At 39.5% G+C, this 26,080-nt stretch overlaps 1 protein-coding gene across 3 annotated transcripts in view; it reads right to left on the reverse strand.

The window, feature by feature from the left end:
* The window catches only part of LOC134227076 (cytochrome b5 reductase 4-like), a 206,974-nt gene that overhangs the window by 33,751 nt on the left and 147,143 nt on the right, over positions 1-26,080 (reverse strand). For all 3 annotated transcript variants that reach the window (XM_062708318.1, XM_062708316.1, XM_062708317.1), the window contains 2 exons: positions 4,201-4,416; positions 3,044-4,130 (listed from right to left, as the gene is read on the reverse strand). In XM_062708318.1, coding sequence (XP_062564302.1) covers positions 3,044-4,130; positions 4,201-4,416 — 1,303 coding nt within the window. The remainder of the gene's footprint in view (positions 1-3,043; positions 4,131-4,200; positions 4,417-26,080) is intronic.

The following is a 26,080-nucleotide window of genomic DNA, read 5'->3' on the forward strand; positions in this document are numbered from 1 at the left end:
TTTTGAAAGTAGGCTTCCAAGCCTCTTGGAAGTAGGCTTCCTGAGCCTCTTGAAAGGAGGCTTCCAGGCCTCTTGGAAGGAGGCTTCCAGGCCTCTTGAAAGAAGGCTTCCAGGCCTCTTGAAGGAGGCTTCCAGAGCCTCTTGAAAGGAGGCTTCCAGGCCTCTTGAAGGAGGCTTCCAGGCCTCTTGAAGGAGGCTTCCAGGCCTCTTGAAAGGAGGCTTCCAGGCCTCTTGAAGGAGGCTTCCAGGCCTCTTGAAAGGAGGCTTCCGAGCCTCTTGAAAGGAGGCTTCCAGGCATCTTGGAAGGAGGCTTCCAGGATTTTGAAAGGAGGCTTCCGGGATTTTGAAAGGAGGCTTCCAAGCCTCTTGAAAGAAGGATTCAGAGACTTTTGAAAGTTGGCTTCCAGGCCTCTTGGAAGTAAGCTTCAAGCCTCTTGAAAGGAGGCTTCCAGGCCTCTTGAAGAAGGCTTCCAGGCCTCTTGAAAGGAGGCTTCCAGGCCTCTTGAAGGAGGCTTCCAGGCCTCTTGAAGGAGGCTTCCGAGCCTCTTGAAGGAGGCTTCCGAGCCTCTTGAAGGAGGCTTCCAGGCCTCTTGAAAGGAGGCTTCCAGGCCTCTTGAAGGAGGCTTCCGGAGCCTCTTGAAGGAGGCTTCCAGGCCTCTTGAAGGAGGCTTCCAGGCCTCTTGAAAGGAGGCTTTGAGGTCTCTTGAAAGGAGGCTTCCAGACCTCTTGAAAGGAGGCTTCCAGGCCTCTTGAAGGAGGCTTCCAGGCCTCTTGAAAGGAGGCTTCCAGGCCTCTTGAAAGGAGGCTTGAGCCTCTTGAAGGAGGCTTCAGGCCTCTTGAAGGAGGCTTCCGAGCATCTTGGAAGGAGGCTTCCGGGATTTTAAAGGAGGCTTCAAGCCTCTTGAAAGAAGGATTCAGAGACTTTTGAAGTAGGCTTCCGAGCCTCTTGAAATGAGGCTTCCAGGCCTCTTGAAAGGAGGCTTCAGGCCTCTTGAAAGGAGGCTTCAGGCCTCTTGAAAGGAGGCTTCCAGGCCTCTTGAAAGGAGGCTTCCAGGCCTCTTGAAAGGAGGCTTCCAGGCCTCTTGAAAGGCGGCTGCCAGGCCTCTTGGGAGGGGGCGTCCAGGCCTCTTGGAAGGAGGGTTCCAGGCCTTTTGAAAGGAGGCTTCCGGCCCTTTTAAAGGAGGCTTCCAGGCCTCTTGAAGGAGGCTTCCAGGCCTCTTGAAGGAGGCTTCCAGGCCTCTTGAAGGAGGCTTCCAGGCCTCTTGAAGGAGGCTTCCAGGCCTCTTGAAAGGAGGCTTCCAGGCCTCTTGAAGGAGGCTTCCAGGCCTTTGAAAGGATGCTTCCAGGCGTCTTGAAGGGAGGCTTCCGGGCCTCTTGAAAGGAGGCTTCCAGTCTCTTGAAAGGAGGCTTCCGAGTCTCTTGAAAGGAGGCTTCCAGGCCTCTTGAAGGGAGGTTTCAGGCCTCTTCAAAGGAGGCTTCCAGGCCTCTTGAAGGAGGCTTCCAGGCCTCTTGAAAGGAGGCTTCGAGCCTCTTGAAAGGAGGCTTCCAGGCCTCTTGAAGGAGGCTTCCAGGCCTCTTGAAAGGAGGCTTCCAGGCCTCTTGAAAGGAGGGTTCCAGGCCTTTTAAAGGAGGCTTCCAGGCCTCTTGAAGGAGGCTTCCAGGCCTCTTGAAAGGAGGCTTCCGAGCCTCTTGAAAGGAGGCTTCCAGGCCTCTTGAAAGGAGGCTTCAGGCCTCTTGCAAGGAGGCTTCAGGCCTCTTGCAAGGAGGCTTCCTGAGCCTCTTGAAGGAGGCTTCCAGGCCTCTTGAAAGGAGGCTTCCGAGCCTCTTTAAAGGAGCCTTCCCAGCCTCTTGAAGGAGGCGTCCAAACCTCTTGAAAGGAGGCTTCCAGGCCTCTTGAAGGAGGCTTCCAGGCCTCTTGAAGGAGGCTTTCCAGGCCTCTTGAAAGGAGGCTTTCAGGCCTCTTGAAGGAGGCTTCTAAGTCTCTTAAAAGGAGGCTTCCAAGTCTTTTGAAAAGAGGTTCCCAAGTCTCTTGAAAAGAGGTTTCCAAGTCTCTTGAAAAGAGGCTTCCAAGTCTCTTGAAAGGAGGCTTCCAAGTCTCTTGAAAAGAGGCTTCCAAGTCTCTTGAAAGGAGCCTTCCGGGCCTCTTGAAAGGAGGCTTCCGAGCCTCTTGAAAGGAGGCTTCCGAGCCTCTTGAAAGAAGGCTTCCGAGTCTCTTGAAAGGAGGCTTTCAAGCCTCTTGAAAGAAGGCTTCCGAGCCTCTTGAAAGTAGGCTTCCGTGCCTCTTCAAAGGAGGCTTCGGAGCCTCTTGAATGGAGTCTTCCAAGCCTCTTGAAAGGAGGCTTTCGAGCACTTCGAAAGAAGGCTTCCGAGTCTTGAAAGTAGGCTTTCGAGCTTCTTGAAAGAAGGCTTGCGAGCTGGTTAGAAGGTTTGCTATTTATCTTTTTGGAAAAAGCCGTCATGCATATTATGTGCAATACAATGTTTTGGAATAAAAAAAATACACAATCATCAAAACTTTAGTGTTGGAATTGTTATACATCCGCCATTACGCATTTTTGTCCGAGGTATTCCCTGGGGCCAGCGAAGGTACCCCCAGGGGTACATGTACCCCAGGTTGAGAACCGCTGCATTAGAAGAAATTTGTGGAAGACTTCCTGGAGAAAATTTATAGGATGGATTTGTGGAGGAATTTCAAAAGAAAATTCATTGAAATGGAAGAAAAGATTTTCGTAGAAAGTTTGTGGAATTCAAGAATGAATTCTTGAAGAAAACTAATGAAGAAGTTTACTGATTTTGAATTATTCTTTGCTAGGATAAGTATAGTTTAAGCATTGAATTGGAACAGGTAGTAACTAATAAAGTAGAATAGCATAAACTACTTGATGAGATCTCATAACATGTGTTAACAAATCAAATAATAAGATGTTATGACCAACGTGAACACATGGGAAAGCTACCATGATATAAAAAAAAACTTTTTCTCTAATTCTTCCTTCCGATGTACAGACCAAAAAACTCTTCACAAAAAAAGTATCATACTTACATTTTATTACTACTCCGCTCCAGCAGGTAGCATAGTAAGGCTAGCATCGGCGTGATCCCACTGCCGGCGGCTAGTAAGGCAATTCGGTTGTGATGTTTGAGCTTGGCGAGTGGGAAGTTCCCACTCGGTTGCGAGATCTGTAGCGAAGTGGCCAGCGGAACCGGCCTCGTCAGGTGCTCGGAGAGGCCCCCCAGCAGGTAGGTTTTAACCAGCAGAGGAACAAACGTTGGCGGACAGTTCGTCGGGATGGCAATCGAGGGTACGGGAGTAAAGCTACGCGTCAGGACCTGCCCGCTTGCGACGGTACCCGTTATGGAGATGTGGTAACCGATAGGAATACTTTGTAGGATGGAATTGTTTTTTGGCCGGAGAAGCAATGCACAGGAGTCGTGCGTGATTTCGATTCGGGTTGCCACGTCGTACTCGTGCAGCTCCATGGGGTAGTTTTCCGTCCGCTTATACTCCATTTGTCCGTAGTTGGTCCACAGACCAGGCAGCAGCTTGTTGAAAACAAGTTCTACCTTACCGGCTTCCAACGATTGTCGAACTGTACAAGGCCACTGGAGATTGTTTGCCACTTGGAACTGGTACCGATGGAGGACGTTTCCTTCGAGGAAGATTCGAACGCTGAACTCAAGGTTATTGGCGAACTCTACAACAACGGCCGGGTTACAGAGCGCTTTGGTGTAAAAAATGAACGTGACTTCAGCCGTTTTTTGAAGCCAATCGAAGCGAGGCACAACGGGGGGAGATTTTGCGGGGGAATTTTCGTTGGAACTACATAAATCTCGTTTTTCCGAGAAAACCTTTGCTGGGGCTGCGGGTGTCGTGGGTGTAACAATTACCGAAGGCTTGCTGGGAGAGGGTGGCTTTAGGAAGGATAGTGATGGTGAAGGCGGAGGCATTGGATTGCTTGGGGATTTCGAGGAGTTTTCTGGTTCTTCTGGCACTAGTTTTAGTATGCCGGTGCTTCGCAGAGGACCGATGTAGCACTTGGCGAGGAGGGATTCGTAGTTAACCCAAGCATGCACTTCGTCAAACAGGTTGGTGGCGTCTTTTCCGGCACCGCGCATCAGTTCATCAACACCTGGTAGGAAAAAATAATCAAATTTGTATAATTTACTGAAGCTTAATTGAATGAATTGAATAAGACTTACCCCCAGGATGAAAGTCCAGATAGCTGGTCACATTGTAGACCTTCCCCCGAATGGCCATCCACATGTCACCCGGTTTGTTGTGTATCGCCAATTCCGAGTGCTGCACCGGTCTTACTCGACCTCCCGTTCCAGCTAGATCGGCACCGGAATTACCCAACCGGATCCAGTCCATCAATGAATGGCCTGGTTTGAGCGCTGTCTTGTTCCGCGGGTTGCCTATAGAAAGCAATGAAAAAGAGAGAAAAAAATACGATAACAAATGATGGAGTAGCAATTTATTGCTGATTCTGTCCTCATGATATCATGGCTTGTTGGTGGATTAGAGTAAAATGGGGTGAAAGTATTGGTGGGATAAAAATAAGTTTTAAAATTCAAGATGTAAGACAAACTTATATGATTATTAAGAAACTATTACATATTTGCAAACTTATGTTATGTGTAATCCAGCAGTATTGCTGAAAAAGTTTGGAGAACCTCTTCTATGCTTAATAGAGTCGGGCGTCATGGTCATTTTTCAAATCAATGGTTTTCAAGCCATTCTGGGTCCTGAACAACTGTGCAAAATTTAGGACCGATTGTTTGCTTCCTCGCTTTCCGCATCGCGTTTGAAGTTTGTATGGAAATTAGTATGGGAGAACGTATATTTTTGCATTTCTACTACTAGAGGTTTCAGTTCATCGTAAACCAAGTGGCACATTGCGTTAAAGTATAACCCAAAGGATGCCGAAAAATTTTGCTGAAGAAGGCACGTTGCTGGAACGTCCACGACGTCCACGTCCAAAGTTATAACGCTTCGAACATTGAGTGTTCAAACCATATGCAAAAAATCGTTTATTCTGCCAGCACTGCCGTACTACGTAGACCAATAATTTAACTGAGTGTTATTTCAAAATAATTGATCTTATAGGGCTTTAGAGCTAATGGGAGCTATCCGGAAGGTTTTGCCCTTCGATAACCATAGGTCGCCCGATAGTGCTAGCAGAAACATTGATTTCTTGCATATGGTTTGAACAATCAATTTTCGAAACGGAATACCCTTTTTTGTAGATCTTCCAGCTTGGTACCTTCTTCGGCAAAGTTTTTCGGCATCTTCCAGACTATATGCTAACGTATTGAAACACGTGATTGATGATAAATTGAAGCCGCTAAGAGCAAAAATGTCAAAAAGTACGTTTTCCCTTACTAATCTCCATGTAAATTTAAAACGCGATGCGGCATGCGAGATTGCAACCAATCGAGCCCATATTTTGCACAGTTGATTGGGGTCCCAAAACGATTCAGAAAAACCTTGATCTCACTTGATCGGACGAAGTTTGCGTTTTTCCATACAACTGTGCCCCACTCTAATGCTTAACCTTTACATTTTTGGATTTGTAATATTTGGCAGATTATCATTAAGGTATTGAATTTTACTTTTTGTTTAAAGATGAGCCAGCCTAGGGCTGCAAGTCTTTTAAATAAAGACAATAATAATAATACTTGTTGAACCAATAAATTAGGTCTAATTTTTTTGATAATACACCTTTCCAAATATTAACTAAAACCAATTGTTTGAATAGAGAAAATTTCACCTTCTACCATTAGCCCACACAGTAATATGTTGCTCGAATTTTTCACCAAAGAGTAATTTTGGAACGCTAAATTCAATTTGAGGTTAGAATTGTTATCCAACATATACTTTGCTACTCGAGTACTTCTGGAGGCGCAAGCCTTAAGGTCTAAAGCATTAACAGCGTCCTCATTCTAACATTGAAGCAGTCAATTTCCAGCTTTGGAGCAGCAAAAAACAAATCGCCACACTAACCATCGGAAAGAAGACCAAAAATATGTTCTAATACATAATACCAGATCGTTCCGAATCGTTCCCCAAAAAACTTTAGTTAAATTTTTATTCCATAAAAATTTGTTCGTGAGATGCTTTACAGCATTAACTTCAACTAGCCACCTAAAATTCAATTTAAAAACTATAATCATCTAATTTTGGAATCAGTTCATTTAATATATGTGTGAAATTAAAAAAAATACGAGTTTCGCGAAACGAACGAAATATTTTTTTGAGGTTTTGTCCGGGCTTCCGCCATTGTGCATCGCCCCAACGTTACCAGTTAAGAGTGCACATAACCCCCCACATGTTGCGTACACACGATCACACACTTTGGACTAACATTGACTCTGCATTGAAATACATTGAAAATGCTTCGGTTGAGCTTTGTTTGACCGTGTGTGAAGTTGTTCAAACAACCATTTGACAGTTGCAAACAGTAAAACAAGTTGCATCATGAGAACCGGTGCCCCGCAATTGGAGCTTATTAAAAAAATATCATGGGTTGTATCAGCTTATCAGCTTCAATTGACCATAATTTGTGCATAATGTTGTAGTGCTTGTTTGGTTTCATCGCCAAAATCGGTTTGACAGTTGTAGTACCGGTACTTTGGCTGCCAGGTCGAAGTAACCCGGATAAAAATGTACTATTGGTTCAATAGTGTAAACTAGCAACCCTATAACCAGAGACCGGCGGAGTGAAAAACTGACGAAATGGCAACGTATGAAAATGCATGAAATCGTGAAAATAATACTGGCAGCACTTGAACTTTTTGCTTGCTTCTTATGGATGCAAAAAGTAAACAAGTCGAAATGGAACCGCTTTTGACGGTTCGATTGGAAACAAGATGGCGTCTTTGCCGATCTCTTATTCTAGTATTTCTAGTGTAAACAATTGAATTACCATACAATGTACAGTATACAATAGGATATATTCTTTCTTGATGGTTGCACAGATTGTATCAACACTAAGGATACAATACATCTCTAATGTATTAATACTTGCAATTGTTTTTGAAACGTTTTCGTACATTAGTTTCATACATTGATAACTTTTGAAACGTTTCATTACATTGCATATAAAATATATAACAATATTTGCCTCATAGCGCCAAATGTGCATTTTTTTCCCTTTAAATTGCATTGTTGAACAGTAAAGCTGTCACAACTGAGAAATTAAAAATCGTATTGTTTTACTATACAAATACAATACAATCCATTGAATTTTGAACAGTTATGTTCGGATATTTCAACAATATATTAACCATACACTCTATTGTGTGACGAAAAAATGTATGGAAAAATCTCAGATTTTGTATAGTTACGATACTTAACAACCCGTACATTCTATTGCGAAAACTTCATTTACATTTGAGTAAATGGTTCATAACAATGCATTCTAATATATTTCTATGGTTTCATTTACAATATAATCTATTGCCAATTTAATGTTATTAATAGTAGTGTTACAATAAATTGTATTGTTAATCTACTGTATTTTTTATTCAGGAACCTAGATGTTAGTCACGCGAACAGGAACGCTATTAGCAATCTTATACTTTCGAATCAACTGGTTGTAGCCCCGAATCAGTTCATTATCGTAACATCTACCGAAAAACGTCTCTCACGGTATCTCTCACGGTATCCTATCGAGAGTGTATACAGACATGATGAGAGATTTCTTCATTCTCCCTTGGATTCAAACCCTGACCTAAGGTATTCCTTTAGGAGAAGGCCTTCGCGATATGTTGAAATTCTTTCCAGATCTCTTTCAGGAATCCACTCCAGAAATAATTTTGAAAATTACACCAGAAATTCCTTTTTAGATTCATTCAGGGATTCCTCCAGAATTCTGGAAATTGCGGAAAAAATCCAAAAGAACTCGTAAAGTAAATTCCGAATGATTCCTAAAAGAGTTTTCTAATGTATTTCTGAAGTGCTTCGCGAAAGAAATCAAAGGAATATCCGAGAGTCTCAAGGAATATCTAATTAAATTTTTGGAGGAATATCCGAAGGAATTCGAAAGACTTCCTGGATAAAGTTCTGAAGCAATTCCAAAGAAATTCCAAGAATTTCTTCCTAGAGTTTTCGATGGTATTCCTCAAGAAATTACTGGAAGAATTTCTTGAAGAAATTCCTGAAATAATTGTTGAAGTAATTTCTTAATTTCCGGAGGAATTATCCGCCATTCGGATGGTTTCCTGATAAAATTTCCGTAAGTATTCCCGAAGAATTTTCCATAAGACCCAAATTCCAAAAGATTTTTTAAAGGAACCTCGAAGAAATCTCGGAAGTAATTTCCGAACAAATTATTGTCGAAAGAATCCTTGGTGGAAATTTCAAAGGAATTATTGAAGGAATGTACAACTAATTTCAGAAATTTCTTTAGAAATTTTTCACAAATTCCTAAAGGAAATTCCGCGGAAAAGAGGGAGCCGAGGGAATGGCATATCTTGAAGAATTTCCGAAAGTATTGTTAAAGGAATTCCTGAATTGCGGGCTTGGTAGTCATATGGCTACTGCTTCTGCCTCATACGCAGGAGGTCGTGGGTTCAATCCCAGGTCCGTTCCATTCTCCTACTTTGTATCTTTCTCTTTATTTCTCATGTTCTAGCAATCGCTAGAACTGGCAATGGACTTCCATACCGTTTCCATTACTATTCCTATACCTTCAACTTGAGTATTCTAACAGTAATCTGCTAGAATTGGAAATGAACTATAGAGCTCGTTTCCTACATCCAATTAGAAATTCCATCAGTTACCTTCTCCTATCTATCACATTGGCAGCTCGTTAACCAAGACGGACCTCTGCCTCTCCAACCTAGCCCAGAAATTCCAACAAATTCCGCATGAACTCGTGGCAAGTGCAGAGGTATATTCGGCTTGCAGTGGGCGAGTGATTGCATCATCATTTTCTCCCCTTCCCTATATTGACTCGCATTCTGACGTGGCAGGCGCCAGTATGACCTAACAAATGAGATCACCAGTACTTGTACATTGAAGATGTGTACTAGTCCTAAGCAAACATCTGTTGGTTCCCTGTGCAAGAACAGCTGATCTGGTCATAATACAGTAGCAACTACGAGCAGTCAATCAAGCTCAAGCTCAAGATTGGAGAGATTGACGTGTAAAAACATCATTTTCAGTGTAAAGTGTAATGCAGCGTACACACAGTCAAGCATTTGGAACAACAATGAATCCACACGCAGTTCAGTCAAACATCTACCATGTCTCACAAACAGCGGCACGGACACTCAATTTATTTGACCAACAATATCACACACGAGCAACCGAAGCATCAACTTGAACTCCAACCATCAGAAAATATATGGGCGTTTGTGCGACTTCACCACAAACGCTTCCATTTTACATTCTTCCAGGGATTCCTTCAGAATTACTGAAGAAATTATTAATGGAAATATTGTTGGAAGTATTTTCCGGAAATTAATTAAAAATGAAATACGAATCAATTGGAAAAGATTTTTAAGAGAATATGAAGAGTTTTAAAGGAAATTTTTAAGGAATTCTTAAAGTAACTTTCGAAAGATTCCCAAAAGAGTTTGTGAATAAGTTTCTGAAGTAATTCCCAAAATAAATTTTAAAGGAATATCCAAAAGTCTCAATGAATATTTAATTAAATATCCGAAGGAATTCCTAAAAAACAAAAGACTTCCTGGATAAAGTTCTGAAGCAATTCCGAAGGATTTCCAAAAACTTCTTCCTAGAGTTTCCAAAAAGATTTCTTAAGAAATTACTAGAAGAATTTCTTTAAGAAATTTCTGAAATCATTGCTGAAGCAATTTCTTAAAAATAGTTCGAACGAATTCCTTAACCAATTTCCGCAGGAATTTCTAAAGGAATTTCAAAAGAAATCAAAAAATCCGGAGGAATTATCCTCTTTTCGGATGGTTTCCTTATACAATTTCCGTAGGTATTTCCGAATAATTTTCTGCAAGGCCAAAATTCCAAAGGATTTTTCGATGGAATCTTGAAGAAATCTCGGAAGTAATTTCCGAAGAAATTCTTGTCGAAAAAATCACTGGTGGAAATTTCGAAGGAATTCTTGAAGGAATGTACAACAAATTTCAGAAATTTCTTTTGGAATTTGATCACAAGTTCCTGAAGAATTCCGGCGGAATTTCTTAAGGAATTTCTGAAGGTATTACTAAATTTATTTGCGGAGTATTTTTGAAAAAAATCCTTGAGGAATTTTGCAATTTTACATAGAGATTTTCTGAATACATAACCAAATTTATTCCTGGGGTATTTTTTACAAAAAATGCCTGGTAGATTTTCGAACGAATTTTTGGATAAATTCATGGCATTTCACCCAAATGAATACTGTAGAAATTTCCGAAGAAGTAAATTCTAGGGGATTTATTGTGAATATGCGAAGAAATATGATGATAGATCGACTGCAATTCCGATATTTTTGGGTTTTATTATTTGGCACGAAGTTATGTAAAAATTCAATAGGTATTGTTACATTTCGTACCTTAATTGAGTTGAATAATTTTTAACTCTTACCTAGACATCCCTAGTGTTGAAATACCAATCGATTCACTCGAGTAGAACACTTGATAAACAATAACAGCTCTCGTGAGGCCATCACGATTGTTTTGTAAACAATTCTCTTTTCACCCGTTCCTTAATATACATGTAATAGTCAACTGTGATAGGATGTATTTTCTATGCCATTTGTAGAGTTTCACTTTCGAATTATCCAAATGGCTCCACGGGCAGTGCAGCAAGTTCAGCTGAAAAACAACTTGTTTAATAAATAATATTTTATGTTTCACAACCATAACATGTAAAATATTAGCCAATACGGACGATGAAATTCAATATAGCAATCAGTTCTCAAACCTATTCCGTGTGTTTTTATCACAACGAAGGGAAACTTCAACAGGTTATGGGCCCAGCGGATAGCTGTAAAACCCAGACGAGCTCTAGATTCAGAGAGGATGGACCCGGAAGCGAGCGGTAGAGGAATCGGCGGCGGCAGTGGACTCAGCGGCAGCAGTGGAATCGCTAGCGGCAGCGGCAACAGCGGAGGTGGTAGCTCTGGTGGTCAACCGAGCGATCGAACCGGCAGGGTCACTGTCGAGAGCTCGTACATGGCGGTAGGATTTTTCCGTGGCGATCACACATCTTCGATGGCAACGAGAAAAATTTCCCGGCGTGGAAATGGCGCATGGAGCACCATCTGGTTAAGATGAAGCTCATCCATTGCCTCCGACGAACGCCGGACGAAGAGATGTATGCCGTTCCAGTTGCTGGTGCAACGCCGGAGGAAGAAAGAGAGCGTTTGGAGAAATATAGGAAGAGAGTAGAGGAAGACACCGACGCTATTGACGAATTAGTCATGGCAATCAGCAATGATGTATTGAATAAAATAGTAGGGGCTACCTACGCGAAAGATGCGATGGACATACTCATCCGAACGTATGAAAAGACAGGCACGGGTGCTCTCATGAGTATGCGTCAGCGGTTATGCATGCTCCAAATGAAGCGCTTCGAAAGCTTAGAAAGACTGTTCGATGAGTATGATCTAATCATACGCGAGTTAGATCGCATGAACGCTAACCTAACAAGCTCCGAAAAAGTTCACGCTTTGCTGATGGCTGTACCGGAAAAATACAGCCGAGGAACTGTGTCGTAAGCCGATTTACGACATCAAGCGAATGCTGCTGGATGCCGAACTCGCTTCGGTCCACATCGGAGGTCGTCCGGATGGATCCAGTGTTGCCTTGGTTAATAAATCAGGGAAGAAGAGCGCGGTTAAGTGCTTCGGATGCGGTGAAGCGGGGCACTATAAAAATCGCTGTCCGAAAACGAAGAAGCAGACGAAGAAGAAGCATGGAGCGTACGCGCTGTTTGCTGGAAGAAAGATGACGGCGCAGAAGAAGAAGAAGGTTCGCTTCATTGTAGACTCTGGGGCAACCGAGCACATGGTCACCGACGAGTCACTTTTGGAGGACGTCAAGGTGCTGGACAAGCCCGTTGCAATTTCGACAGCAAAATCCGGTCAGGTACTTCGGGCTACGAAGAGTGGGAAAATGAAATTGAAATCGGTCATTGGATTAAATAAAATGACACCCATTACACTGTACAATGTTTTGTTTATTCCTGGTCTGGATTCGAATCTTCTTTCGGTAAGAAAGGCAACTGAAATGGGGAAGAAAGTCGTTTTTGTAAACGACAGTGTTCTTTTCATTAGCTTTGGTGAGGTTATTGCTAAAGGGAGAGTGGTTGATGGACTCTTTTGTATGGAATTTCTCCACGATTCGATTGTCGACCCATCAGCGTTGGTTGGTGCAAACCACGTAAGTAAGGAAAAGCTCCATAGGCGTATGGGGCATTTGAGTTTTTCTGGGATAGAAAAACTGATAAAGCATAACATGGTTGAGGGAATCAATCAATGTTCATCTACAGCAAAAAGTCCAGAGGTATGTGAGAGTTGTTTGGCAGGGAAACAAAGCAGCAAGCGATTCGAGCATCAGGAGCTTCCAAGATCCAACAGGCCGCTTGAAATCATACATTCAGATGTATGCGGTCCTATGGAAGCGAAGACGTATAATGGCTATCGGTATTTCGTTACGTTTACCGATGATTATACACATTTTACTATTGCTTATTTAATAGCACGGAAAAGCGATGTCTTTGAGAAATTTCAAGAGTATATAGTCTTGGTAGAAGGACACTTCAGTCGAAGTATCTCCAAGATCAGGTGTGACAATGGCGGTGAATACATTGGAAATGAATTCCAAGGTTTTTGTAGAGCTAACGGAATTCAAATGTTATTCACAATACCCTACACTCCTCAACAAAACGGAGTAAGCGAGAGATTAAACCGGACTTTGATGGAAAAAGTTCGTGCGATGATACACGAAAGCGGAATGCCAAAGGAAATGTGGGGAAAAGCTCTACATTGTGCTGTTTATGTCACAAACAGATGCCCAACGAATGGACTTGTGGAAAACAAGACTCCATATGAAATGTTTTTCAATAAACGACCAGATGTGAGTAATCTGAGAGTTTTGGGAGCACAGCTTATGCCCAAATTCCCTAAGGAAAAACGGCTGAAATTAGATTCCAAGACTAAATGTCTTACTTTTGTGGGTTACGCAAATAATGGATACAGGCTGTGGAATAATAAATCTCGAATAATTGAATCATCATTCAGACAATCTTGGAGATGAGAAAGATGAAAGTTCCCTGAAGAAAATATCACAATCGAGTATATTCCTATTTCACATGCAGAAGAAATTCAACAGCCTGAAGCAAATAGAGAAAGAGAAGAAAACATCTCTAGACAGACGAGTGTTAGTGATGAAAATACACTAACAGAAATATCACTAGAAAGTGATTATGAAAGTACTTTCGAAGATCAGTATTCAGAAGATGAATCTGATACGCAAGGAGTACGAAGAAGTAATCGAGAAAGAAAATTACCGGTTAGGTACACTGATTATAAAATGGCCAAAATTGCATCATCGCAAAAGCGAGACGAGTGGGAACAGTGGAAAGCTGCAATCGACAGTGAAATGCAATCTTTGGAAGTTAATCAAACTTGGAGAATGGCAGAGAAAAACATCACCAAGAAGCCAATTCAGTCGAAATGGATTTTTAATATTAAGGAGGACGGGCGATATAAGGCACGGCTAGTGGCCAAAGGCTGTTCGCAACGGCGAAACATTTTCTCCAGTCGCAAAGATGGAGAGTGTTCGAACAATTTTATCCATGGCTAATGAGATGAAATTACAAATCCATCAAATGGATGTTAAGACGGCGTTTCTTAACGGAAACTTGGAAGAGGTTATCTACATGCAGTTACCGAAGGACGACGTCGGTAAAAATCAAACTGTTCTTTTGCAGAAAAGTCTGTATGGATTAAAACAGGCTAGTAGAAGTTGGAACCAACGGTTTGATATAGCAATCAAAAATCTGGGATTTGAACAGTTAAAAAGTGATACTTGTGTCTACAAAAATAAAGAAAAAGGATTGATCCTTATTTTGTATGTAGATGATCTTTTAATTGTCGGAGCAAATCTTGACAGAATAAATTGGATTAAATCTGAGCTTGGAAAGTTATTCCACATGAAGGATTTATCCGAAGTAAGACATTTCCTGGGAATGGAAATAATACGAGATTTAAATAATCAAACATTAAAAATCTCTCAAACTGGCTACACTGAAAAGGTCTTGAGGCGATTTAGGATGTTTGATTGTGAACCAGTAGGAACACCGCTGGATGCGAATGTCAAATGGACAAAGAGTGATGGAAATGAGACACGACACCCATACAAGGAACTATTGGGTTGTTTACAATATTTAGCAATAACAACCAGGCCTGATATTTGTGCTGCGGTAAGCGCATTGAGTAAATATCAGAGCCATCCGTCAGACATCCACTGGACCGGACTAAAACGAATACTACGGTATTTGCGTGGAACAATGGACACATGCATAGTGTATCAACAACATAAGGTTCAAAGTGTGTTGATAGGATATGCAGATGCAGATTTCGCAAATGATGAGGATAATCGCAAATCTGTATCTGGATATGCTTTCCAGGTTTATGGAAATCTTGTCGCATGGGCGACGAAGAAACAACAAACAGTCAGTTTGTCCTCTTCTGAGGCAGAGTTAATAGCATTATCATATGCTGTTAAGGAAGGTTTGTGGTTAACACACCTTTTGGAAGAATTGGATGGCCAACATTCCATTAATTATCATGAAAGATAACATCCCTTGTAGAAAGTATGTTGAGCAACCCAGGAGTCACCAAAGGATGAAACACTTGGACGTCAAGTACATGTTCATCCGCGATTTGTTCAATAATGGTCAGTTAAAACTGATGTTGCATTCTTCTGAACAACAACCTGCAGATGCATTAAGTAAAGGCCTACCCAGGACCCCCCAAATGTATTTATTTGAATGGCTGAACTTTTAAATTGGGGGGAAGTGTTGAAATACCAATCGATTCACTCGAGTAGAACACTTGATAAACAATAACAACTCTCGTGAGGCCATCACGATTGTTTTGTAAACAATTCTCTTTTACCCGTTCCTTAATATACATGTAATAGTCAACTGTGGTAGGATGTATTTTATATGACATTTGTAGAGTTTCAATTTCGAATTATCCAAATGGCTCCACGGGCAGTGCAGCCAGTTCAGCTGAAAAACAACTTGTTTAATAAATAATATTTTATGTTTCACAACCATAACATGTAAAATATTAGCCAATACGGACGATGAAATTCAATATAGTTATCAGTTCTCAAACCTATTCCGTGTGTTTTATCACAACGAAGGAAACTTCAACACCTAGTAGTTAGAACAACGAGCAATACCAGTAGTGTGGAGGTATTTTTTGAGAGGATATAAAACACCGAAATTGTAAGATTTTTTTTATTAAATGTGAACTGTTTATACTAATTAAAATATGTAGCTTTTTAGCTAATGATAGACGAGAAACAAGTCTTTTGTCTGCTGTAAGCATCGGTTAAAATGCCTCTCTCGCAAAGGTATTTTATCTTTGAGAAAATTCCATTGGAAATTTGTCGTGTATTCCTTTAACAATTCTTTAGAAAATTGCTCCATAAATACATTTCGAAATTCTTCCAGGAATTTCTTCTGAAATTTCTCTAGAAAATCCTTCAGAAATTCTTTCGGAAAGTCCAGGAATAATTTACAAAACTCCCCAGTGTATCATTCAAGGATTCTTGCGTTAAACCACCCGAAAAGCATTTGTTTTTTTCAGATTTTATTTTAGTAAAACAATTCCTGCAGATATTATTCCCGAAATTTTGTTTAAGGAATTCGTCCGGAAAATTATTGAAGAATGCAAGAGGAAATCATAAACGGATTGTCGAAGAGGTCCCAATAAAATTTCCTAATGAAAATTACGAAGGATCATCAAAAGAATTCCTACAGAATTTTCTGTAGAGATTCCCGAAAGAATGCTCTATAAAAATTCCGTGAGAATTTCTAAAAGAATCTCCGAAGGTCTGAAGGATTTTTTTGAAGAGTTGCTTAAAAATATCCGGAGCAATGGCCGATGAAATTCCTTTAAGAATTCTAGAAAGAATTTCAAAATTTCTTCTTAGAGTTTCTGAACGGTTTTTTCTGAAAAAGTACTGGCAGAATTCTTAAAATATATTAGAAGAAGCCGTTTTCACTGAAGGTCAGCAACAATGCCGTACAGTCGTGTAACGCGAGTGGACATTTTGCTCGGGATTGCGCGTCGAAGTTCTCCTACCAGTATTGTAAGGGCACAGCGAGTCTGTCAAGCTCTCCAGTTCAGGCAAGTGTGATCAAAGAGAATATTATCACCGAGACAAGCGTAGCTTGATTGTCTGTACACATTGTTATTGCTAGGGCTGTCCACAATCCACGTAGATCGAAATTTTACTTTTCAAACCCCCACCCCGTCCTCCTAGTAGACTTTCGTAGACCTTTTTCAAATACAGTTCCCTCCCCATGATGTCTACGTAGACTTTACCAAATTTTACAAAACATCATATATGATTTGAAAAATATGGAAAACAACCAAGTTTTAGGCAATTCAGCTATTCAATTCCATTTCCATGTAAACATTACAACAAAATTCGAATTTCAAACTTAGCAAAATCACACTAAACGAAATCCAACAAAACTAAAATCAAATTGAAACGAAATCATATTTATTCCTCTGTCCATAACTCATGAAATCAAATCTCAAAGCCAATTCATTTAATTATTGTTGAATTCAATTCCTCCTAGAGGTGTGCCACCACCATCGCCAACATTTTGCATCGGCGCGCCACTGATAAAATCTGTTATGCATCTGACCTATAATTCTCAACGCAGTTTCAAAATTGTAAAACCGTGAATTGTCAGAATTTAGAAATAGTTGAAATTTCGAGAATGTCAAGTCTACATTGCAATAAGTTTTGCGTGGAAATTTCGTAAAATTTCCCAATTGATAACCTTGAAATACTCCAAAGAACTTCCCGTGATAATTCCGATGCTTTTCTTGAAAATTCCATGCAATATCCCGTTGAATAATCATCTGTTGAATAAATCCCAAGATTTTTCTTCTAAATTCAAAAGTTTCTCAGTTAAAAACCAGAGTAATTTTCCGTGGAAAATTTAGAATTATTCCGAGGTAATTTTAGTTTAAACGGACATTCCGAAATATTTCCCGTAAAAATTTAGAATGGTTTCCTACGATATTTTTAATTTCTCTTGCAAAATTGGAGCAATTTCTTGAGGAAATACGAATAAATCTTATGAGCATTCCAAAAATATTTTCTGAATAATTTTCGGTGGAAATTATGGAGAATTTTCAGTTAAAATCAGGGAACTTATCGTAAAAATTCGAATAAATTTTCATGAAAATTTGAAAGGCGTTTTACAAAAAATGCATTTTTTTGTTGAAACTCAAACTGTTTTTGGTGGAAATTCAAATAATTTCTCGTGGAAGTTTTCAACAATTTATTTAGAAATTTCGAAAATTTTCCACCGTTAATTAAAAAATTGCATTAATTCCTCGCAAAATCCGAAGATATACCGAAATTAAGCAAACAATTTCAGGGACTTCCACAAAATCTCCAGTGAATATTCTGAAGCGTTTCTCGCGGAAATTTCGGAGAATTCCGCTTACAAGTTCCAAAGAATATCTTTTAGGCATTCCAAAGGCTTTTTTTTGGATATTCCGAAATGCTTCCTTTTTACCTTCCATAATTTCAATAGTTTGCAAAGAAGTTCCTGCCGAAAATCAAACGAAATTCTAGTAGAATCTGCAGTAAAATCCAATTGAAGATTTTGGAAAAAAATCGAAAGTTTTATAGAATACTTTGGAGAAGTTTTCTGCTCAACACTGAAGAATTTCCTGGTGTGAAATCCATGAAAGTTTTAAGCCGTAGCTCAGATTATCACTTCAGTGAAATTCAATACATTTTCAAGGAGAAATGCAAAAGATTATTTCGGTAAAATTTTGCAAAAAACGGAGCATCCTAAACAAATCAAACAAGTGAACTTCACACGAAGCTGCTGAATAAATCGCTTTAAAAATAAAATCAAAAGTCTACGTAGACTTTTGGTATACCCCTCCCCTACGTAGACTATCGTAGACTAAACCCTCCCCCCTCAAGAGTCTACGTGGTTTATGGACAGCCCCTAGTAGCGATTAACCGAAAAACAACAAATCTCGCTTAACTTTTCAAAGGACCTAAGTAACATTTTTTTCGTGAATTAATTTGAATAGCGCAATCAACAAACAACATGAAAGCTATTGATTGCTGCATTCAAATTAATTTATGAAAAAATGTTACTTAGGTCCTTTGAAAAGTTATGCGAGAAATATGCACAGCTCATCAATTCAATAGTTTTTTTTGGCATTAGAAAGTAATACTCACTATACATGATTTGGAGTTTCATTAATTCAAGACCAGTAACGATGCCAGCCACGTCCTCACAGTTAATCTAGGATTAGGTGAAGAAAATTATAAGACCGAGGAAACCTCTGCATTTCTTAGGGGCCCTCCTTAGCCGTGCGGTAAGACGCGCGGCTACATAGCAAGACCATGCTGAGGGTGGCTGGGTTCGATTCCCAGTGCCGGTCTAGGCAATTTTCGGATTGGAAATTGTCTCGACTTCCCTGGGCATAAAAGTATCATCGTGTTAGCCTCATGATATACGAATGCAAAAATGGTAACCTGGCTTAGAAACCTCGCAGTTAATAACTGTGGAAGTGCTTAATGAACACTAAGCTGCGAGGCGGCTCTGTCCCAGTGTGGGGATGTAATGCCAATAAGAAGAAGAAGAAACCTCTGCATTTGCGTGAGCACCACGGGAAAGCAATAGTTGGTTAATTGAGAAGGTATTCATGGGAAGTCACCTTGGTAAGCGACTATAAATATTTATTGTGAACGAAATTATTTTGAAAACACGAAAAAATGGTAACGATTTCAACATCAATTTGATGATGGAGAACTCTAACAAGACATTAAAACTAATTGATCATTTAAGCGCATTATCCTTTAAACTGATTCCAACTCATCCAACTTGTCATAGGCCCGGTTCTGCATCCACCATTGATTTATTCACAAGTAATTGCACAGAGAACATGAAGAACGTTTATCAGTCATCAGTGGGAGGAATTAGCGATCATGATTTTATTTGCATTGATTACAAATTCAAGCTTCCTAAACCTGGTGCTAATGTATACTGGACACGTGAATATCACAAAATTAATCAATCGACTTTTCTGTCTGATTTACGTAGCGTAAATTTTGATGGTGTGTTCAATTGTGTGGGGATTAATGGAAAACTAAAATGTTTCAATGATGTATTCTTCACCATTCTTGATAAGCATGCTCCGCTCAAGAAAAAACGATTAAAGATCCAAGTACTCCTTGGATCAATACTCACATTCATCGATTGATTAAAAATCGGTCCGAGGCTTATGAATGTTGGAAACGCGATAGAGGGAATCAGCGTAAATGGAAAAATTTCACTTGTCTTCGTAATTTAACAAACCAAGAGGTCAATCGTACGAAACGTCAATATTTTACCTCACAGTTAAGAGCTGACCTTTCTGCTAAGCAACTTTGGAAGAACATTAAACGATTAGGCTTAAAACAAACAAACACTTGTATGGGTGGAGGGATGTAAGTGCTGATACTCTGAACTCATTCTTTGTTGCTCATTACACTCCACTTTCATTCAATCAAAATGACGACGTTGCAACACACCCGAATTTCTCATTTAGGTGTGTTACAAATGACGAAATACTTAGTGAGTTTGTTAAATCTTCTTGTGATGCTGTTGGCAATGATTCAATTCCACTACATGTTTTAAAAATGTCTTTATGTGTTACTCTCTCATACATTCGGGATATCTTTAATTGTTGTATCACTTCCTCAGATTTCCCACTTGATTGGAAAATCGCAAAAGTAATTCAATAGGTAAGATTGACCACCCAGTTACTGAAAGAGACTATCGTCCGATCAGTATTCTTTGTGCCCTCTCAAAAATATTCGAATCACTACTCTCTCAGCAACTGAATGACTACTTGACACACAATGATCTGTTATGTCCATTCCAGTCTGGATATAGGAAATCATGCAGCACCGTAACCGCGCTTATTAAAATAGAAAACGACATTAGAGAAGCGTTAGACAAGAAGATGGTCACTTTACTGGTTCTTCTTGATTTTAGTAAAGCATTCGACTCTATTGATCATGGACAATTGTGTAACAAGTTAAAATATAACTTCTATTTAGATCAATTCTCCATAAAACTAATTCAGTCATATTTGTACAACCGATTGCAATACGTTGACTTCAACAACCAACAATCTGAATTAATTCCTGTTCTAAGCAGGGTGCCTCAAGGTTCAATTCTCGGACCGCTATTTTTCTCAATGTACATTAATGATCTTCCATTGAATCTGTCACATTGTCGAATCCACCTGTATGCAGACGACTGTCAATTATACATATCTGGGGCCCCGTGCACAATATCAGAAATGGTAAATCGAATGAACTCTGACATTCAGAGTATATTGCTATGGTGCGAGCAAAACGGCCTGATTCTTAACGGAGGAAAAACCCAAACGATTATTTTTCACACAAAACGTGCCGTTTTGTCGAATGTACCATCAATTAGAGTGGGAAACGATATAATTGAATATTCTAATGTCGTCAAAAATCTCGGTTTAATGATGGATACTAACTTGAACTGGTCACCTCAGGTTAATGCCGTGTGCAGTAAAATTTATAATGCCTTACACTCGCTTGTATTATTGAGACGGTGTACTCCCCAACATATCCGGATTCAACTGGTCAGGTCTCTTTTAGTTCCACTGTTTGATTATGGTGATATTTTGTTTGGCCTTGTAACTAAAAAAAAACACGAAAAAACTAAACCAAGTATTCAACGCTGCTACACGATATGCTTTTAATCTGAAAAAGTTTGATCATTTATCCAATTATAGAAAGGCTATTCTTGGAACTGATTTTACAAATCATTTAAAGTTTAGAACCTGTATCCAAACATTCAAAATTATTAACAACTCTCCAATTTATCTTCGAGATTTTTTAGATATACTCGTTCTTCGCGAGGTTCGTTACTTATCGTTCCTAGATGTTTCACAAACAGTTTAAGAGACTCCTTCCGCCTACGAGCTATAAGAATTTGGAACGATTTACCTAGGAATCATAGGTGCGAAAGAAGTTTTTCTTTATTTAAGCGGAATCTAAATATCTTATTCAGTATGTAGTTATTGGTATTAGATGTTGCATAGTAGCATAAGCATTGAAAATCAATATGTGATTATTTATGTTGCTATATGGTAATTGTTAATAATAATAATAATAATAAAAACGAAAACCGTATTTCAAATCATTCTAACGCGTAATCAATGTGCTTCGTTTAATAAGCTTCTATAACACGATCGACCCTGCACTGATAAATTTCCTGCTCTTTCGGACTATTAGGTATACCTCGATTATATGGACTTTTCGATGCAAAAGTCCATATAATCGAACTTTCCATATAATCGAAGCAAAATTATTTTGTTCAAAATTTGTGTTCAACGTTTAAATTAGTCTTAATACAATACAAAAATATCTTATTTTTGTATCACAGTCTAATCCGCATGTTTTGGCCAATTTTAAGATGATTCAGTAGATGTTGAGTTTTTATAAAACTTAACTGTTTTCAGTCGCTGGCTTGCACACCGTTCTAAAATTACGTCAGTAATGAAGATTTTTCCAAGCTTAATGTAGACACAATAATATACTTAGTCACGAATTCTAGCTACAGTGCATACCTGTTTTAGTTCCAACGCTAATACTATGCGTAGGAGAAAGTTATATGTTCTCTTCAAAAATAAGCTTATCCTTATTCGATTCGATCGCATCAAATTGAATTCGACAGAAAATTCAGAACTATTGTCTTCTGTTGGAAATTTTCCAGATCAGACTATGGGCTCAGACGTTGTGGCCAAAATACAAAAACGCGAAGAAAAAATCTGTCTTTTCCAACACTCATATTTAACCGATCTGTTTTCAATAAGATACGTTCGATGGGGATTCTTACTATGAATTTAAATGAATGTAAATAAGGGAGTCCATCCACCTATCAGTGCCATTTACTCTAGTACCGTTTGCACCTACAGCTGTTAGTACCTGTTGTAAATATTTTGAACTATGTTCGTATGTTAAGGACAAGCCCCCCCTAATCCAAATTTAAATTTAATCACGTTTCCAAGGACATCCCACTTAATACAAAAGTAGCGCACAACTGCCATTTTAATGATTCCACTCATGCTATTGAATTAATAAAAATGATAGTTGTGCAACTGCTTCCTTCAATTTAAATTTGGATTCCGGGAAGCTTGTCCTTAAAGAAGGATCGTTCTTCCCGACGGGCTTTAAAACTAAATGAATCATTTGTTTGAGAAACTGCATAAGTCCATTTTACAATATTTCGAGACAAACAACAAAAACTGTTATGAAAACTCATATGTGATTATGTACGTTATGTGGAAGGTTTTGATTTGAAAATGTATTGGAGGTAACCACTTTCCTTCGATGGGACTCGAACCCATGACCCTACAGTATGCTAGACTGGTGCTGTAACCAACTAAGCTACGAAGGACCTCCGTCGGACTTCGCAACCTAGCGGCTACTGAACGAGCTCGAGATTCCCAAATTGGACGCATAGTCAAATCACTCGCAATCCATTTATCAAGCCAATACTTCCACATGTGTATTGTACACGTCCACATTAGAGGAGCGTGAGTATTTAGAATGTCTGGCGGCTATATACACATTCTTCATCAGCAACGGTACTGATCAAGTGAGGTTGTGTAAGCTATTTGCCAGTCGGTCGTCAAGCTCAGACCCGACCGCATTGCGTAGGCAAGAGCACGCAACTCAAGTTCAGTTCAATCAAAGGTAATTGCCTATTTCCGGGGATTAAACCACCCGACTTGAACGTTAATTTACCTTCGGTCCTTCGTAGCTTAGTTGGTTAAAGCACCAGTCTAGCGTACTGTAGGGTCATGGGTTCGAGTCCCATCGAAGGGAAAGTGGTTACCTCCAATACATTTTTCAAATCAATATCTTCCACATAACGTACATATTCACATATGAGTTTTCATAACATTGTAAATTAACGTCCAAGTCGGGTGGTTTAATCCCCGGAAATAGGCAATTACCTTTGATTGAACAAAAAACTGTTTTTTTTAACAAATTTGCACTGAATCTTTCGATTTCTTCGATACTGATCAATAGTTTTTGGCAAAACTCAACACCCTGGGGCATTTTTAGTGCAAAAAATCTAAGCAGTACTCCACAATTGCTTTTCAAAGTACGTGGACATATGTAGTTTCTCAAACAAACGAAACAAATTTCATGCATTCCTGAACAATTTTTTTTTTTCGTTTTTTTTTGTCAGAATACGTAATTTTGGACGAGGATTCAGAATATATAAAAATCTCATTTTGGCCAAAAATGTTACATATTCAGTTTCTCAAACAAACGGATCAAATGTCCTGCGTACTATTAAAACCGGGTTTATTCGTATTGCTTTTATTTTCCGTCGGTTCATTTCTTCCCTAAGACAACCGGTGGTACCAGGAAAACGACTCCATTTTAGCCCTAAATATCGTACCCATCAACACATGCACTGAGCCTACAGCTACCAAAAAAGGCGTGGCCAGACATTTTCGTCTCAAAAAACAAGCTTTCACAAGTTTAAATTTCAAACTAAAGTTTTTCGAAAAGTTTACTTTTAATACATTTAAAATTGCTACTAGGGTGGATCATTCTCAATGCTGGAACTATCTCTCTTCTTTCATCAAACAATTCTTCTCCGGGATGCGATAATATCAAATTCAATCTTCTAAAAACCTTCCAGATATCGCTAAAGACGATTACTTGACCTGTACAACTGTTTCATGGAGTACAACATCGTACCACCAGAATGGCGACAGGTCAAAGTAATAGCTATTCAAAAGCCTGGGAAACCAGTGTCTGATCACAATTCATACTGACCGATTGCCATGCTATCGTGCATGAGGAAATTATTGGAGAAAATGATCCTTTCAAGAATTGACCATTGGGTCGAGCAAAATGCATTACTGTCAAATACTCAATTCTCGCTTAACTTTTCAAAAGGACCTAAGTAACATTTTTTTCATGAAATAATTTGAATAGCACAATCAAAAGCTTTCATGTTATTCTGTTGATTGCGCTATTCAAATTAATTCATGAAAAAAATGTTACTTAGGTCCTTTTGAAAAGTTAAGCGAGAATTCGGTTTTCGAAAAGGTAAAGGAACAAATGATTGTCTAGCGTTGCTCTCTTCAGATATACAGCTGGCCTATGCGCACAAGGAGCAACTGGCTTCAGTTTTCTTGGATATTAAGGGCGCTTTTAATTCAGTTTCCATAGAAGTACTGTCAGAAAATCTGCACAGTAGTGGATTACCCGTTAGTTTAACTAATTTTTTGAACAATTTGTTTTCAGTGAAATATATGAACTTTGCTCTCGGCACTCTGACTACTTCCAGAAATAGCTACATGAGCCTTCCCCAAGGTTCATGTTTAAGTCCCTCGCTTGATAATTTATATGTTGTAGATATTGGCAATTGTTTGGGATAATGCACGCTCAGACAACTTGCAGATGATGCCGTGATCTCCTTAAGAGGTTCATGTGCAAATGTCCTGCAAGAACCATTGCAAAATTCCCTAAATAACCTGACTGTTTGGGCCAGACATTTAGGGATCGAGTTCTCTCCGCAAAAAACTGAATTGGTTGTGTTTACTAAGAAGCGGTACCCAGCTTAACTGAAACTAAAGCTGTTGAAGAATGACATTAACCAATCTTTATCTTCTAAATACCTTGGGATCTGGTTTAATTCCAAGTGTACCTGGAAAACCCATATTGATTATTTGATAGAGAAATGCCGAAAAAGGATCAATTTTCTTCGTTCTATCTCCGGAACTTGGTGGGGCGCTCACCCGGAAGACCTCATCAAACTATATAAAACGACTATTCTCTCTGTTTTAGAGTATGGCTCTTTCTGCTTCCTCTCAGCAGCTGAGTGCCACCTAATCAAATTGGAACGAATTCAATATCGTTGTTTGCGTATTGCTCTTGGCTGTATGCATTCAACACAGAATACTGATCAAATGTGGAACAAGTAACACACTTGTATTAGAAAACTTCGATAATATGCTTGAACTGGTTCATCGTTCAAGATACTTGCGAGTCTATCTCAATTACATATAGTCAGATCTCTGTCTTCCATGTTATAATCCACCTCGAGTTCACTTCGTCAACGACAGTTCCTTAATTGAATACGATCTGTCCATGAAACACGCTATTCAAGGAATACCAGATCATCTTCGACAAATATCTATCCCTTCCATTTTTTATTAAATATGAACATGTCAATTGCAATAACAGATATTTCACTGATGGTTCTCGCATTAACGGATCCACTGGCTTCGGTGTTTTCAACGTGAATTCAACCACCTTCCGAAAACTTCAAGAACCATGTTCGGTTTATGTTGCTGAGCTGGCAGCAATTAATTTCGCTTTGGGGATAATTTCCGATCAGCCCGTAGACCATTATTTCATCTTCTCGGATAGTCTTAGTTCTATCGAGGCACTCCGGTCGATGAAACCAGTTAAGCACGCATCTTACTTTCTTACAACTGTAAGAGAGCAGATGCGTGATTTGGTCGAAAAATCATTCAAGATTGCCTTTGCATGGTTCCCATCGCATTGCCTAATCTTTGACTTTAAGAAGACGGAATCGCTAGCAAAGGTGGGCACACTATAACGTGAAGTTCATGATAGACAAATTTCGAACAACGAGTTTTTGCCGTTAGTCTGTCAGAGTACTCTTCAAAATTGGCAAATGATTTGGTCACACAATGAACTTGGGTGGTGGCTGTTTTCCATAGTTCCTAAAGTTTCTGCGCGAGCGTGGTTCAGAGGTGAGGACTTAAGTCGAGGGCTTCATTTGTACGTTGTCGAGACTTATGTC

This window comes from Armigeres subalbatus, chromosome 3 (assembly GCF_024139115.2).
Source record: "Armigeres subalbatus isolate Guangzhou_Male chromosome 3, GZ_Asu_2, whole genome shotgun sequence".
In the NCBI taxonomy this organism is placed as follows: Eukaryota; Metazoa; Arthropoda; class Insecta; order Diptera; family Culicidae; genus Armigeres; species Armigeres subalbatus.